General features: G+C 43.9%; 1 protein-coding gene across 2 annotated transcripts; it reads right to left on the bottom strand.

Moving 5' to 3' along the window:
- Window positions 1-5,103: 5,103 nt before the first annotated feature.
- On the bottom strand, window positions 5,104-12,304 carry LOC137376651 (interferon-inducible GTPase 5-like). 2 transcript variants are annotated; one of them, XM_068045611.1, is made up of 3 exons: window positions 12,046-12,304; window positions 11,347-11,434; window positions 5,104-9,397 (listed from the first exon to the last, which is right to left on the bottom strand). In XM_068045611.1, the coding sequence occupies exon 3, from the start codon at window positions 9,389-9,391 to the stop codon at window positions 8,195-8,197; it is 1,197 nt and encodes a 398-aa protein (XP_067901712.1). In that variant the 5' UTR covers window positions 9,392-9,397; window positions 11,347-11,434; window positions 12,046-12,304; the 3' UTR covers window positions 5,104-8,194. The 2 variants fall into 2 exon arrangements, with proteins under 2 accessions (XP_067901712.1, XP_067901713.1); XM_068045612.1 differs by lacking the exon at window positions 12,046-12,304 and adding an exon at window positions 11,571-11,690.
- Window positions 12,305-13,718: the final 1,414 nt, after the last annotated feature.

The raw sequence follows: 13,718 nt of genomic DNA, 5'->3' as shown, positions 1-13,718 counted from the left end.
TTTATAACACAGACCCCTTCTATAATATAGAGCCCACTATCTTTATAACACAGACCCCATCTATAATATAGAGCCCACTCTCTGTATAACACAGACCCCTTCTATAATATAGATCCCACTATCTTTATAACACAGACCCCATCTATAATATAGAGCCCACTATCTTTATAACACAGACCCCTTCTATAATATAGATCCCACTATCTTTATAACACAGACCCCATCTATAATATAGAGCCCACTATCTTTATAACACAGACCCCTTCTATAATATAGATCCCACTATCTTTATAACACAGACCCCATCTATAATATAGAGCCCACTATCTTTATAACATAGACACCATCTATAATATAGAGCCCACTATCTTTATAACACAGACCCCATCTATAATATAGAGCCCACTGTCTGTATAACACAGACCCCATCTATAATATAGAGCCCACTCTCTGTATAACACAGACCCCATTTATAATATAGAGCCCACTATCTTTATAACATAGACACCGTCTATAATATAGAGCCCACTATCTTTATAACACAGACCCCATCTATAATATAGAGCCCACTATCTGTATAACACAGACCCCATCTATAATATAGAGCCCACTATCTTTATAACACAGACCCCTTCTATAATATAGATCCCACTATCTGTATAACACAGACCCCATCTATAATATAGAGCCCACTCTCTGTATAACACAGACCCCATCTATAATATAGAGCCCACTATCTTTATAACACAGACCCATCTATAATATAGAGCCCACTATCTGTATAACACAGACCCCATCTATAATATAGAGCCCACTATCTTTATAACACAGACCCCTTCTATAATATAGATCCCACTATCTTTATAACACAGACCCATCTATAATATAGAGCCCACTATCTTTATAACACAGACCCCTTCTATAATATAGATCCCACTATCTTTATAACACAGACCCCATCTATAATATAGAGCCCACTATCTGTATAACACAGACCCCATCTATAATATAGAGCCCACTATCTTTATAACACAGACCCATCTATAATATAGAGCCCACTATCTTTATAACACAGACCCCATCTATAATATAGAGCCCACTATCTTTATAACACAGACCCATCTATAATATAGATCCCACTATCTTTATAACACAGACCCCTTCTATAATATAGATCCCACTATCTGTATATCACAGACCCCATCTATAATATAGAGCCCACTATCTTTATAACACAGACCCATCTATAATATAGAGCCCACTATCTGTATAACACAGACCCCATCTATAATATAGAGCCCACTATCTTTATAACACAGAGCCATCTATAATATAGAGCCCACTATCTTTATAACACAGACCCCATCTATAATATAGAGCCCACTATCTTTATAACACAGACCCATCTATAATATAGATCCCACTATCTTTATAACACAGACCCCTTCTATAATATAGATCCCACTATCTGTATATCACAGACCCCATCTATAATATAGAGCCCACTATCTTTATAACACAGACCCATCTATAATATAGAGCCCACTATCTGTATAACACAGACCCCATCTATAATATAGAGCCCACTATCTTTATAACACAGAGCCATCTATAATATAGAGCCCACTATCTTTATAACACAGACCCATCTATAATATAGAGCCCACTATCTGTATAACACAGACCCCATCTATAATATAGAGCCCACTATCTTTATAACACAGACCCCTTCTATAATATAGAGCCCACTATCTTTATAACACAGACCCATCTATAATATAGAGCCCACTATCTTTATAACACAGACCCCTTCTATAATATAGATCCCACTATCTTTATAACACAGACCCATCTATAATATATAGCCCACTATCTTTATAACACAAACCCCATCTATAATATAGAGCCCACTATCTTTATAACACAGACCCCATCTATAATATAGAGCCCACTATCTTTATAACACAGACCCCATCTATAATATAGAGCCCACTATCTTTATAACACAGACCCCATCTATAATATAGAGCCCACTATCTTTATAACAGAGACCCCATCTGTAATATAGAGCCCACTATCTGTATAACACAGACCCCATCTATAATATAGAGCCCACTATCTTTATAACACAGACGCCATCTATAATATAGAGCCCACTATCTGTATAACACAGACCTCATCCATAATATAGAGCCCACTATCTTTATAACACAGACCCCATCTATAATATCGAGCCCACTATCTTTATAAAACAGACCCCATCTATAATCTCGAGCCCACTATCTGTATGACACAGACCCATCTATAATATAGAGCCCACTATCTTTATAACACAGACCCCATCTATAATATCGAGCCCACTATCTTTATAACACAGACCCCATCTATAATATAGAGCCCACTATCTGTATAACACAGACCCCATCTATAATATAGATCCCACTATCTTTATAACACAGACCCCATCTATAATATAGAGCCCACTATCTTTATAACACAGACCTCATCTATAATATAGATCCCACTATCTTTATAACACAGACCCCACTCTATAATATAGAGCCCACTATCTTTATAACACAGACCCCATCTGTAATATCGAGCCCACTATCTTTATAACACAGACCCATCTATAATATAGAGCCCACTATCTTTATAACACAGTCCCCATCTGTAATATCGAGCCCACTATCTTTATAACACAGACCCATCTATAAGATAGAGCCCACTGTTTCTATAAAAGCCTGCAGTGCTCCCTCAGTACTGCTCCTCCAGCACTGCAGCACTCTCTCAGTGTAGGACTGGAAGTGTCAGTCTGCACTGTGTGTTCAACACTCAAGAGCGATCCTTTAACCCACAACCTATTAACTAAGGGGCGAGAAATCTGTGCACTGAACCTGATGTGGGAACACATCTCCATCCTGCCCAGCTAGGAAAGGAGAGGGGAACAATTCAAGAAACAAGAGGAACAAAGTAAGTGAACCAAGTAACCAGGGATGAGGGTGTCAATCGCCAGAGGGTTCAGCCAGTGTCAGCCCAGTTACTATAAAGCTGGTCAGACAGGCATTGAGAGACTCTGTAACTGAGATTGGGGTTCTCTACTGAGGGCACATGCTGGAGGGCAGTGTGAATGGAACTTCACCCTGTATCGAGTCACACTGGAAACATCTGTTCCCAGCACAGAGAATCCCAGCTTCATGTGCACAGCAGGCAGAAACTGGCAATAAATCAAGAGCAAGATCCATCTCCTGCCATGGTTTGTGTCACTTCACGGTTACCTCTGCCTTACTACAGGAACTCTGCCTTAACCTTTCCTGGCCTATAGATGGATATACCCCCATAAACACATTGCCACACTCACAACTACACACGCACACATTCACTTTTACACTTACACATACTCCACCACACTCACAACCACTCACTCCCACACACACACATTATCACAAAATTCCACACTCACTGTCACACTCACACACTGTCACACAACCCCCGCATTCACTGTCATCCTCACAACCGCACACTCTCACACTCATTGTCTCACACACATACTCACTGTCACATTCTCAACCACTCCCGACAATCACTGTTACACTCACAAGCACACACACTCACTGTCACATACACATACAGACTCAAGTTGCATTCACTACATATACACACACTTACACATTTTTTTTTGTTCATTCATGGGATGTGGGCATCGCTGGCTAGGCCAGCATTTATTGCCCATCCCAAATTGCCCTTGGGAAGGTGGTGGGGAGCTGCCTTCTTGAACCGCTACAGTCCATGTGAGGTAGGTACACCCACAGTGCTGTTAGGAAGGGAGTTCCAGGATTATGACCCAGTGACAGTTAAGGAACGGCGATATAGTTCCAATGTACACAGATGCACACAGACATACACACTGTGACACTTGCAATCACACACACACTTACATGCATATACACACTTACTCACATGCACTTGCACTCATGCATTCTCAAACACACTCACAGTCACACACTTGAAGCTTTCTCACCTGTGTTAGAACTGCAGCTATGGTACAGTGTGATCAAATGGATAAATAGAAAGATGAGCTGATTCATTCCGCTGTTCAGACTGTACAAGGACCCTGGTTCACATTAAATGACCCCAGTCTCTTTCTAAAGCTGAGAGCCCTGACATGCAGCTCATGTAAATCACACAACCCCAGTGTCGTACACTGGCTTTAAAATCCATTTTATCTTGCAGAGGTAGTGTGTGTTTACAGAGGGGGAGCCTTGCTGTATACAGAGCATAATAATATGCTCATAATGATGTCAGCACACTATTGTTTACAGTGTGTGATGTCAGCAACTGCAGGTGAATAAAGTTGGCATCTTGACTGGACCTGACTGGCCTCAGGAGAGGCATCAGGTTGCTACAGCAGGTGCCAAGTGGCAGCTGATAGTGCCCGACATGTCACATTCCACAGTCACAAGCTCCAAGCTGCCTATTACTAGACTAAATGTAGCCACTTAAAAAGAGTCTGATCCATGCAGAATGTGGCTTTAAATATTAATCAATAGATAAGAGTTTAATGACCCATCTATCTATTTATTAATGTTGTTGCTATGTTCTGTCACCCAGAAACACTTCCTTTAGACATTGTTGTGTCCACAGCTTTGTTCCAAGTGTGATTGCCTGTGACGTGCATACATTGGGTCAAATGGCCTTCTTCCATGCTGTAAATTTCTATGATGTGGCAGCACCTAGCCCTTTGTCACATTCTTCCTGTCACACATATGTGGCAGTTCTAGTGGTTATGTTACTGGGCCAGTAATCCAGAGGTCTGGACTAATAATCCAGTAAAACCACAGTTTGAGTCCCACCTTGGGCTCTTTGACAACTTCAATTGCACAGAAGTGAATAGCGAGTGCACGTGTGATTATTGAGTGGTGTGTGGGCGTGTTCTAAGAAAGGCGTAAATATTGAGTGAAACTCTCTAAACACAGCGTTACAACAGCCAGGATGCTCCCAGGTACCAATGAGTCTCCTATGGGTGAGTCTATAGACTGATTGCTGTTAGTATTGATCTGATGCCCAGACTTTGAGCCTTTATATACAGAGAGTACACTTGGCAAAAATGTACAACAATCTTTAATATTGATTCAAAAGTACACCAAATGTTCAGTTTACAAGTTTAACAGAAAAAGCAGTAACTGAACATTTATCGCATATATTGGTATGGCAATATGAATGTATATGGGATAATATAGAAAGGTTACAGAGAGTATACAGCACAGAAACAGGGCATTCAACCCAACAAGCCTGTGCTGGTGATTATACTGCACATAAATCATGTTCTAAACTGTAAGGATTAATATCTTAATTTCTCTTGTATATAAAACATGTCTTAAAGAATCATGATTAATATAAAGGAACACAATACACAAAAATATAAAAACCATTGAAAAAGCTACAGCCAAGTCTAATTTTCCTCAATAGCTCCCCCTCTCCTTGGGCTGGATTTTAAGAGACCACCGCCGATGTCAGCGGCAACCTCAAAATTTGGCGGCATGCCGAAGAGCCGCCACGATCACCCGCATAGCGGCTCATTTAAATAGATGGGGCAGCCCGCTCCCCCCCCCCCCCACCCCCACCAATCACATGGAGGGAGCAGGCTGTCCATTGCCAGCAATAACATCAGCTGCCTGTGCGTAGGCACTGGCACCATTTTCAAAGGGCAGCCTGCCCTGCTGGCATATTTGAATTTTTGAAGTGAACCCCCCAAATAATTATCAAATAAAATTGTAACACCCCTTTCCAACCAACCCCCCGCAATAAAAATGACATTAGGTATTTGCCCTTCCCCCGCCAAAACACTGACCTTTGAATTCTGACCTTCACCAACACCACCACCCCCCCCCCCCCCCCGCCCCCTCCGCAAACTGTACAAAGTTCACCCCTTTCCACCATCCCTTACACTCATTTGGCTGGACTTGAAGAAGCCCTCAACATCAGGATCTGTGGCGGGGTTAGGGGCGGTGGCCTGAAGATGGCCCTGGATGAGGCCCGCCAGGGACCTCCACACTGGCAGGGCCTGGAATCACAGTGGCTCTTTGGCGGGTAGCACATACAAGCGGGCCGCCATTTTTTTCACAGCCCATTATGTTTATTTGACCCCGTTCCCCACCCTCCCGCAATGAAAATCCTAACTCCTCCCCCCTCCCCACCACATCACGCTGGCTTTCCACAGATGGGGAATTGAAGGCACAGGAGTGCCGGCTGCTGCACTAAGGGTCGCGGCAGACCTGGAAGGTTGCAGGTAAGTTGAATTAAATTTTTTCATCTCGTTAATTTAAATATTGAAATGCTGTTCCCGTTGCCCAGTGGCGGGGGTGGGAGGGGGCTCCCATGGAGCCTCGCCACCATTGGGAGGATCGGGCCGGGCCCCCCCGGTGTTGGCCTCTGTGGACCCATCTTCCAGCTGCAACCCCCCCCAACCCCGTAACGGAGCCCAACATCAGGGGCTCGGTAAAATCCAGCCCCTTGTCTCCCAAAGGCATTTGGGGTGGGAGCTGGTGCAATTGTTTTAACTCTCATGGCTGAGTTCTTAAAGCTCCCATCATGAGGAGGACCATTGGCCTTTCTCATGTAGTGTGTGAGTGCTGATCCACTGGTACAGCCAGCACTGGCTAGGAGGCAGGGAGTCCATCAGATCCAGGGTAGCGTCTGGCCAGAAATGATATCCTTGGGATGCAATGCGGATCAGGGTGCATCACAGTCAAATCCAATTGTGTCATCACCTAATGTCAACACATCCACAAGAATCAATGGACAGTAACCAGGAGCAGGAACACATAGTGGTTCTTCCATTTTTAAACTCACCGTGACCAATATAAACACCCTTACCATTTCCCCATCACATCGATACAGAATTAATTCAGTACACATATTGGGCTGAATTATACTGGCCCCTTGATACCGCGAACTGTGGCATGGGGGCCAGTAAAATGCTGCGGGAAGAGGCCCGCCTCGACCCGCAACGTTGAGAAGGGCCCACTGCATATTACCGGTGACGAGGGAACCTCGGTGCACCCTCCCACCACCGCCTGGCGGCAGGCCCTTCATCGCCATATGTAGATTGGCACTAAATATATGCAAAATAACTAGCCTGCCATCCCACGCCAATTTTACGGCTTCCATTCAGCCTTCACGCGCCTTCAGAACTCGGCGATTTCAGGGCGGGAGGGGTGGGGAAGCGGGGAAAACGAATTTAATTGGTTGTGTGAATGGTGGGAAGGGGTTAGAGGCAAAATGTTAGAAGGTTGTGGGGGAAGGTTCAGGTATTTGAAAAATCAATTGATGATCATTTCAGACAATGAAATGCCCATTGGGAGGGGGTTGGGGAAGGGCCTCCATTATTAACTTTTCTATTTAATAAAAATCACTTCTGTTTTGACTTTAAAAATTAAAATTAATTTTCAGGGCTCAAAGCTCTTTAAAAATAGCACCAGCGCCTGCACAGTGAGCCAGACGCCATTGTCAGGGACACGGAGCCTGTCCCTATACGTCATCGGGGGCAGGTGCTCCGCCCCCACTATTTAGATGAGACCCCGTGCAAAATATCGCGGGGGCTCCTCAGTGGCCACTGAATGTGGGCAGCATGTCAAGTTCAAAGGGCGCCGCTGCGGAGTGCAATGCCCAAGTAAAGTTCAGCCCATTGTATTACTATATCAGGGTGCAGTATCAGAAAAATCAGGACTGCAAAATCAGGGCTGTAATATCAGACTGCAACTCAGAGCTGCAATGTCAGGACTGCAATATCTGGGCTGTAATATCAAGGTTACAATTCAAGGCTGCAATATCTGGGCTGTAATATCTGGCTGCAATTTCAAGACTGCAATATCTGCAATATCAGGACAACAACAAACAACAACATACACAGGAATATACTGTGGATGCTGCAAATCTGAAATAAAAACAGAACATGCTGGAAATACTCAGCAGGTCTGGCAGCATCTGTGGAGAGAGAAACAGGCATAACCTTTCAGGTCTGTGACCTTTCATCAGAACAGTTCCGATAAAAGGTCACAGACCTGAAATAGGAACACTTGTAGCAGTGAGTAACAGAGAATCCCAGGACGGTGAATAACAGAGAATGGACAGTTACTGAGAGTCCTCTGGTATATTTGCTTTCCTCCTGGTTTCCTGATTTGGTGGAGATGGTTTAAACCAGGTTATATGCATTCTGCATCACTGTCTTTGCAGCTTGCACGAACTCATCCAGTGAATCACTCAGCATGGTGTTGGTAACCCAAAAGGATGATGTTGCCCCAAAGACAGAACCAATAATTGGTACAAAGTCGAGGATTGCCTCAGCTGCAGTCAGAGCTAATGCGATGGAACTCCGCTCCAGCAGTGTCAGCACCTGCTCATGACTTATCTCCCCATACACCCATGGGTGCTGAATGTTAGCTCGCAGGTAAGCCTCAGATTTTCCCACTCTGTGGGCCAGTTTTTGAATAGAAGCATCATCCAGACCCAGAATCTTCTGCATGAACAGCAGTCCTAAGCAAATTAGGCCCAGGTCACAAGCAAAGGACAAGGTTGGAATTGGAACAGCACCAATACATGCAGAGATAGTAGCAACCATGTGGATGAAACGCTTTAGGAGCTCTTGTTTCCTTTCTATAACATCAATAGATGTGTTTGGGAGAGCAAACAGAAACAAATTCTTCTTTGTTTCCGGTAGGACAGTGTCCAAGGCACGGTTTAACTCGGGGAAATCATAATTATAGACATCTTCATTTGATAGGAGAAATACATGGGTGTTTTTTACCCCCACATTGGCCAATGAGCTGGAGCAATATTTCCTGATTTTCTGAAACATTTGCTCTTGGTTGTAACCAGTTTTCTTACTCTCAGCTTTGATAGACAAGTCAATCTTAGTGCGCACAAAGTAGAAAGGTTTATTTGCCTTATTCATCTTTTTGGCCAGAATTTCATCCTCCACGTTGAAGCGTTCATCACAAACGATTATGCCAAAATCGAACTTTGAAAAGTCGATCACTTTCAGGAACTTTTTAACTGGCAATTTGGCAGAGCCAATTCCAGGGAAGTCCCAGTAGGTCACATTGGGTAGAGTGGGGTGTAGATAGCGGGTACATTCCATTGTGGTCTCTACAATACCAGTTGGGGCAGCTGTCTCATCATTTACATCCAGGTTTCTCAGTGCATTGATAAAACTCGATTTCCCCACCCCCGAAGCACCCATTATCGCAATGTCAAGCTTCACATTTTGAAATGTATTTGCTTTACTCTCTATCTCTGATTGAAGAGCTGCCAACCCGCCTCGGCGATAAGTGGCTGCCAGATGTCTAATATCTGAGGAACTATAGTATGCATGGGATATAATCTCAGCCATCGGTCCCTGAAAGGAAAGAATTAAGGTTGAGTTTTACCTTCATGAGTGATGGATGTCACACTGTGCCTAGCATTCATCAAATACAGTCAAAACCATCTCTTTAACACAGGTCGGACCTCATAGCTTTCTCCAGTTAGCTCACGGTCATTTTAAATTTGGACAATAACGTAAATATGAAATTAGCTGCTTGTTATAGGTCACGCCTGATCTTCCCTTGCATTGAAATCACCAGAAAAGAAAGTGTCAGTTATTTTACAGCATCAGCCAAATTTAAAATAGCCCCACAACAATCCCATGATTTTCAAATTCTCCCTCCGTTCAGATGACTTAAGTTGGGTTTCATTTTCATTGCCCTTTCGTTCCACTGCCTCCAATTCCTGGAAATTGGTGCTTTAGAAATCCAGAAAACTTGAGTAGAAGTCTCTCCCATAAATCCATCCTGACCCCTTCTTACCAATGCTAATGCCCATCTAAACTTAATTATTCTTTCTATCAGAACACCACTACCCACAGCAGAAGCCTGCTTCGATGGACTGTGATTTCCTGGGGTTTCTCTACGGCCTTTTTGGAAAGACTGATGGTCGGTCAGCTAAATTTCCAAGCTTCAGGCACAGCTTTCAATCTTAATGATTTCCTAAAGACAGTGTGAACTACATGACCAGTTCCATTCATTAGGAATCCTTATGTGCAGTCTATCTCAACCTAATGCTTTTGTTCACTTTTTACTTATTCAACCCACATTGACTTCATTATCTAACATTTCTATTTATTTTTTAACAGCTCCTCTATCCTCCATCTGAAACTCAAATTCCAAAGGATGGAGATTTCTATCTCTTGGTGATGCTGTAGTGCCAACTTTAGGGTCTTTTTATTTTTTTTATTTTCTTTTAATTTAGAGATACAGCTCTGAAGCAGGCCCTTCAGCCCACTGAGTCTGTGCTGACCATCAACCACCCATTTATACTAATCCTACATTAATCCCATATTCCAACCACATCCCCACCATCCTCCTACCACCTACCTAAACTAGGGGCAACTTACAATGGCCAATTTACCTATCAACCTGCAAGTCTTTGGCTGTGGGAGGAAACCAGAGCACCCGGCGAAAACCCACAGGCAGTACCCAGAATCGAACACGGGTCGCTGGAACTGTGACGCTGCGGTACTAACCACTGCACCACTGTGCCACCAGCACAGCCAAGACTACCTAATCCTATTCTAATGCTTGTTGTGAATATTATTATAGAGACACTTGCCATTTCTTTAATTGTTCCCAGCTATTCTAATCTCAATTTCTGGTTCATCTCTCCTGACCTTTTTCTTAACCTCCTTCATCTTTACTACATACGTTGGATTGCCTCGATATAATTTGCATGTTTATGTGTAAATACGGACAAGGGACTGGATATAATTTACATGTACACCTGTAAATACGGACAAGGGACTGGATATAATTTACACGTACACCTGTAAATACGGACAAGGGACTGGATATAATTTACACGTACACCTGTAAATACGGACAAGGGACTGGATATAATTTACACGTACACCTGTAAATACGGACAAGGGACTGGATATAATTTACACGTACACCTGTAAATACGGACAAGGGACTGGATATAATTTACACGTACACCTGTAAATACGGACAAGGGACTGGATATAATTTACACGTACACCTGTAAATACGGACAAGGGACTGGATATAATTTACACGTACACCTGTAAATACGGACAAGGGACTGGATATAATTTACACGTACACCTGTAAATACGGACAAGGGACTGGATATAATTTACACGTACACCTGTAAATACGGACAAGGGACTGGATATAATTTACACGTACACCTGTACTACACTACTGCCAGGGAATAGGTGTATTCTTCAACCATTCTATCTGAATTTCTCCAGAACGATTATATCAGAGGATGATGAAGATCATTGCTCACCTGTCAGGATTTCTGATGCTCTGGAATGTCGATGGGATGTCGATGGGATAAGGACCAGTTTCAGGAGGTCAGCAGCAGCTGCCGTTGGCTGGAAAAAAATCCATGAGAACAATGATCACTTGTTACTGACGTGTGGATATATTCTGACTGAAAAACGTTAAACACCGAGAAAGGAAAGCTTGTTTTTAGACCCAATTCTGTCCAGTTCCTCACCCTCCCCTCACCCTTTGCTGGGGTCTAGTTCTCTGATATCCAGTAGTCTTTGCGAGGTGGACACAAAGGGCCAGAGCTCCAACTGAGACTCGAACTCCAGCTAATTGTCATCGCACTGACCCAGACAGCTCACTTGTGACCAAATATGGAACAGCAGCACTTAACTTCAGAAAAACAAGGATTGGCACAGATTCAAGCACTCAGACTGCCAACAGTTGAGCAATTTTTTGCAGCTTTTCACAGACTTCAAGATACAGACAGAAAGCGAGAGAAAATGATAGAGAGAGGACAGAGCGAAGGAGACAAAGACAAAGAGAGAGAGAGAGAGGAAGAAACAGAGACAGAAGGACAGGTCATAAGAGAGACAGAGAGGGAATGAGAGATAGAGGAAGAGAGAGGATAGAGAGCAGACTTAGTGATGGACAGAGAGAGAGGGGTAGGAAGAAGGAGAGATTCAGGCATAGAGGACACTGAGATGATCAATACCCCGAGATGCTGTCCTTTAATTTGTAGACTCCTCTTGGACACTCTGCTCTCTTCTGATTTTGGTGATTTTTGGACAAAAGTTACACAGAGTGAGGAACCTTCCAGTCTTTGTGAAAGCAGGATATCACAATCCTTCAATGTCAAACTGCAGGAAATGTTGATCAAAAGTAAAAGCTGGAAAGCACGGTTTGTGGAAATAGAGTTTCTTTGTGTGTTTGCCGCTGATCCAGGCTGTTTGTGAGATTAGTCTCTTTGAGCTGAGCTACCAACCACTTATGCACGTCATCACTTCCACATCCGTAACATCGCCTGACTCCTCCCTGCCTCACTCAGCTCATCTGCTGCTGAAACCCTCATCCATGTCTTTGTTATCTCTGGACTTGGCTATTCCATGCACTCTTGGCCGACTGCCATCTTCCACCATCTGTATACTTTAGGTCATCCAACACACTCCTGTCAACATCCTAACTTGAATCAAGTCCTGTTCACCCTTTACATCTTTGCTCGCTGACCCACACTAGGTCCAGCAATAACTCGATTTTAAAATTCTCTACCTTGTTATCAAATCCCCTCCATGGCCTCACCCCTCCCTCTGTCACCTCCTCCAGCCCTATAACCCTCCGAGATCTCTGCACTCCTCCAATTCTAGCCTCTTGTACATTTCCGATTTTAATCACTCCACCATTGGCGGCCCTGCCTCAGCTCCCTTGGCCCTAAGCTATGGAATACCCTCCCTTTTTCTCTCTATCTTTCCATATCTCCTTCTTTTAAGACGCTCCTTAAAATTCTTTGACCAAGTTTTTGGTCACCTGTGCTAATGGGCTGAATTTAACGGGGCCTCTAGAAGTGGAACAGGAGGTGGTGGGGGGGGGGGGGGTGTGTAGGGGGGACGTAGAAAAACTGGGAGGGAAGGAGTGGGAGGTAGAGTGTCTATTACCTTCCTGCCACATGGCATTCTGCCAGTGGAGGGAAAGTAGAGAGTAGAGAATGGCCCTCCTACCCAGAGGTTAATTGTATCACTTTAAAAAAAACCAGGGCAGGAACAGCATGGAGTTACATACAGGGTAAAGCTCCCTCTACACTGTCCCCATCAAACACTCCCAGGACAGGTACAGCATGGGGTTAGATACAGAGTAAAGCTCCCTCTACACTGTCCCCATCAAACACTCTCAGGACAGGTACAGCACGGGGGTTAGATACAGAGTAAAGCTCCCTCTACACTGTCCCCATCAAACACTCCCAGGACAGGTACAGCATGGGGTTAGATACAGAGTAAAGCTCCCTCTACACTGTCCCCATCAAACACTCCCAGGACAGGTACAGCACGGGGGTTAGATACAGAGTAAAGCTCCCTCTACACTGTCCCCATCAAACACTCCCAGGACAGGTACAGCATGGGGTTAGATACAGAGTAAAGCTCCCTCTACACTGTCCCCATCAAACACTCCCAGGACAGGTACAGCACGGGGGTTAGATACAGAGTAAAGCTCCCTCTACACTGTCCCACATCAAACACTCCCAGGACAGGTACAGCATGGGGTTCGATACAGAGTAAAGCTCCCTCTACACTGTCCCCATCAAACACTCCCAGGGCAGGTACAGCACGGGGTTAGATACACAGTAAAGCTCCCTCTGCAAAGAAAAAAATGAAAAGAAAAAAAAACGGGGAAAAA

The sequence above is a fragment of the Heterodontus francisci genome, chromosome 13 (genome assembly GCF_036365525.1).
Source record: "Heterodontus francisci isolate sHetFra1 chromosome 13, sHetFra1.hap1, whole genome shotgun sequence".
Lineage (NCBI taxonomy): Eukaryota > Metazoa > Chordata > Chondrichthyes > Heterodontiformes > Heterodontidae > Heterodontus > Heterodontus francisci.
Note: the sequence above shows the minus strand (reverse complement) of the source record. Positions and strands in the feature narration are given on the sequence as shown.

Excerpts from the sequence above, each read along its gene's own strand:
- LOC137376651 (XM_068045611.1), bottom strand. The coding sequence starts at position 9,391 with ATGGCTGAGATTATATCCCATGCATACTATAGTTCCTCAGATATTAGA.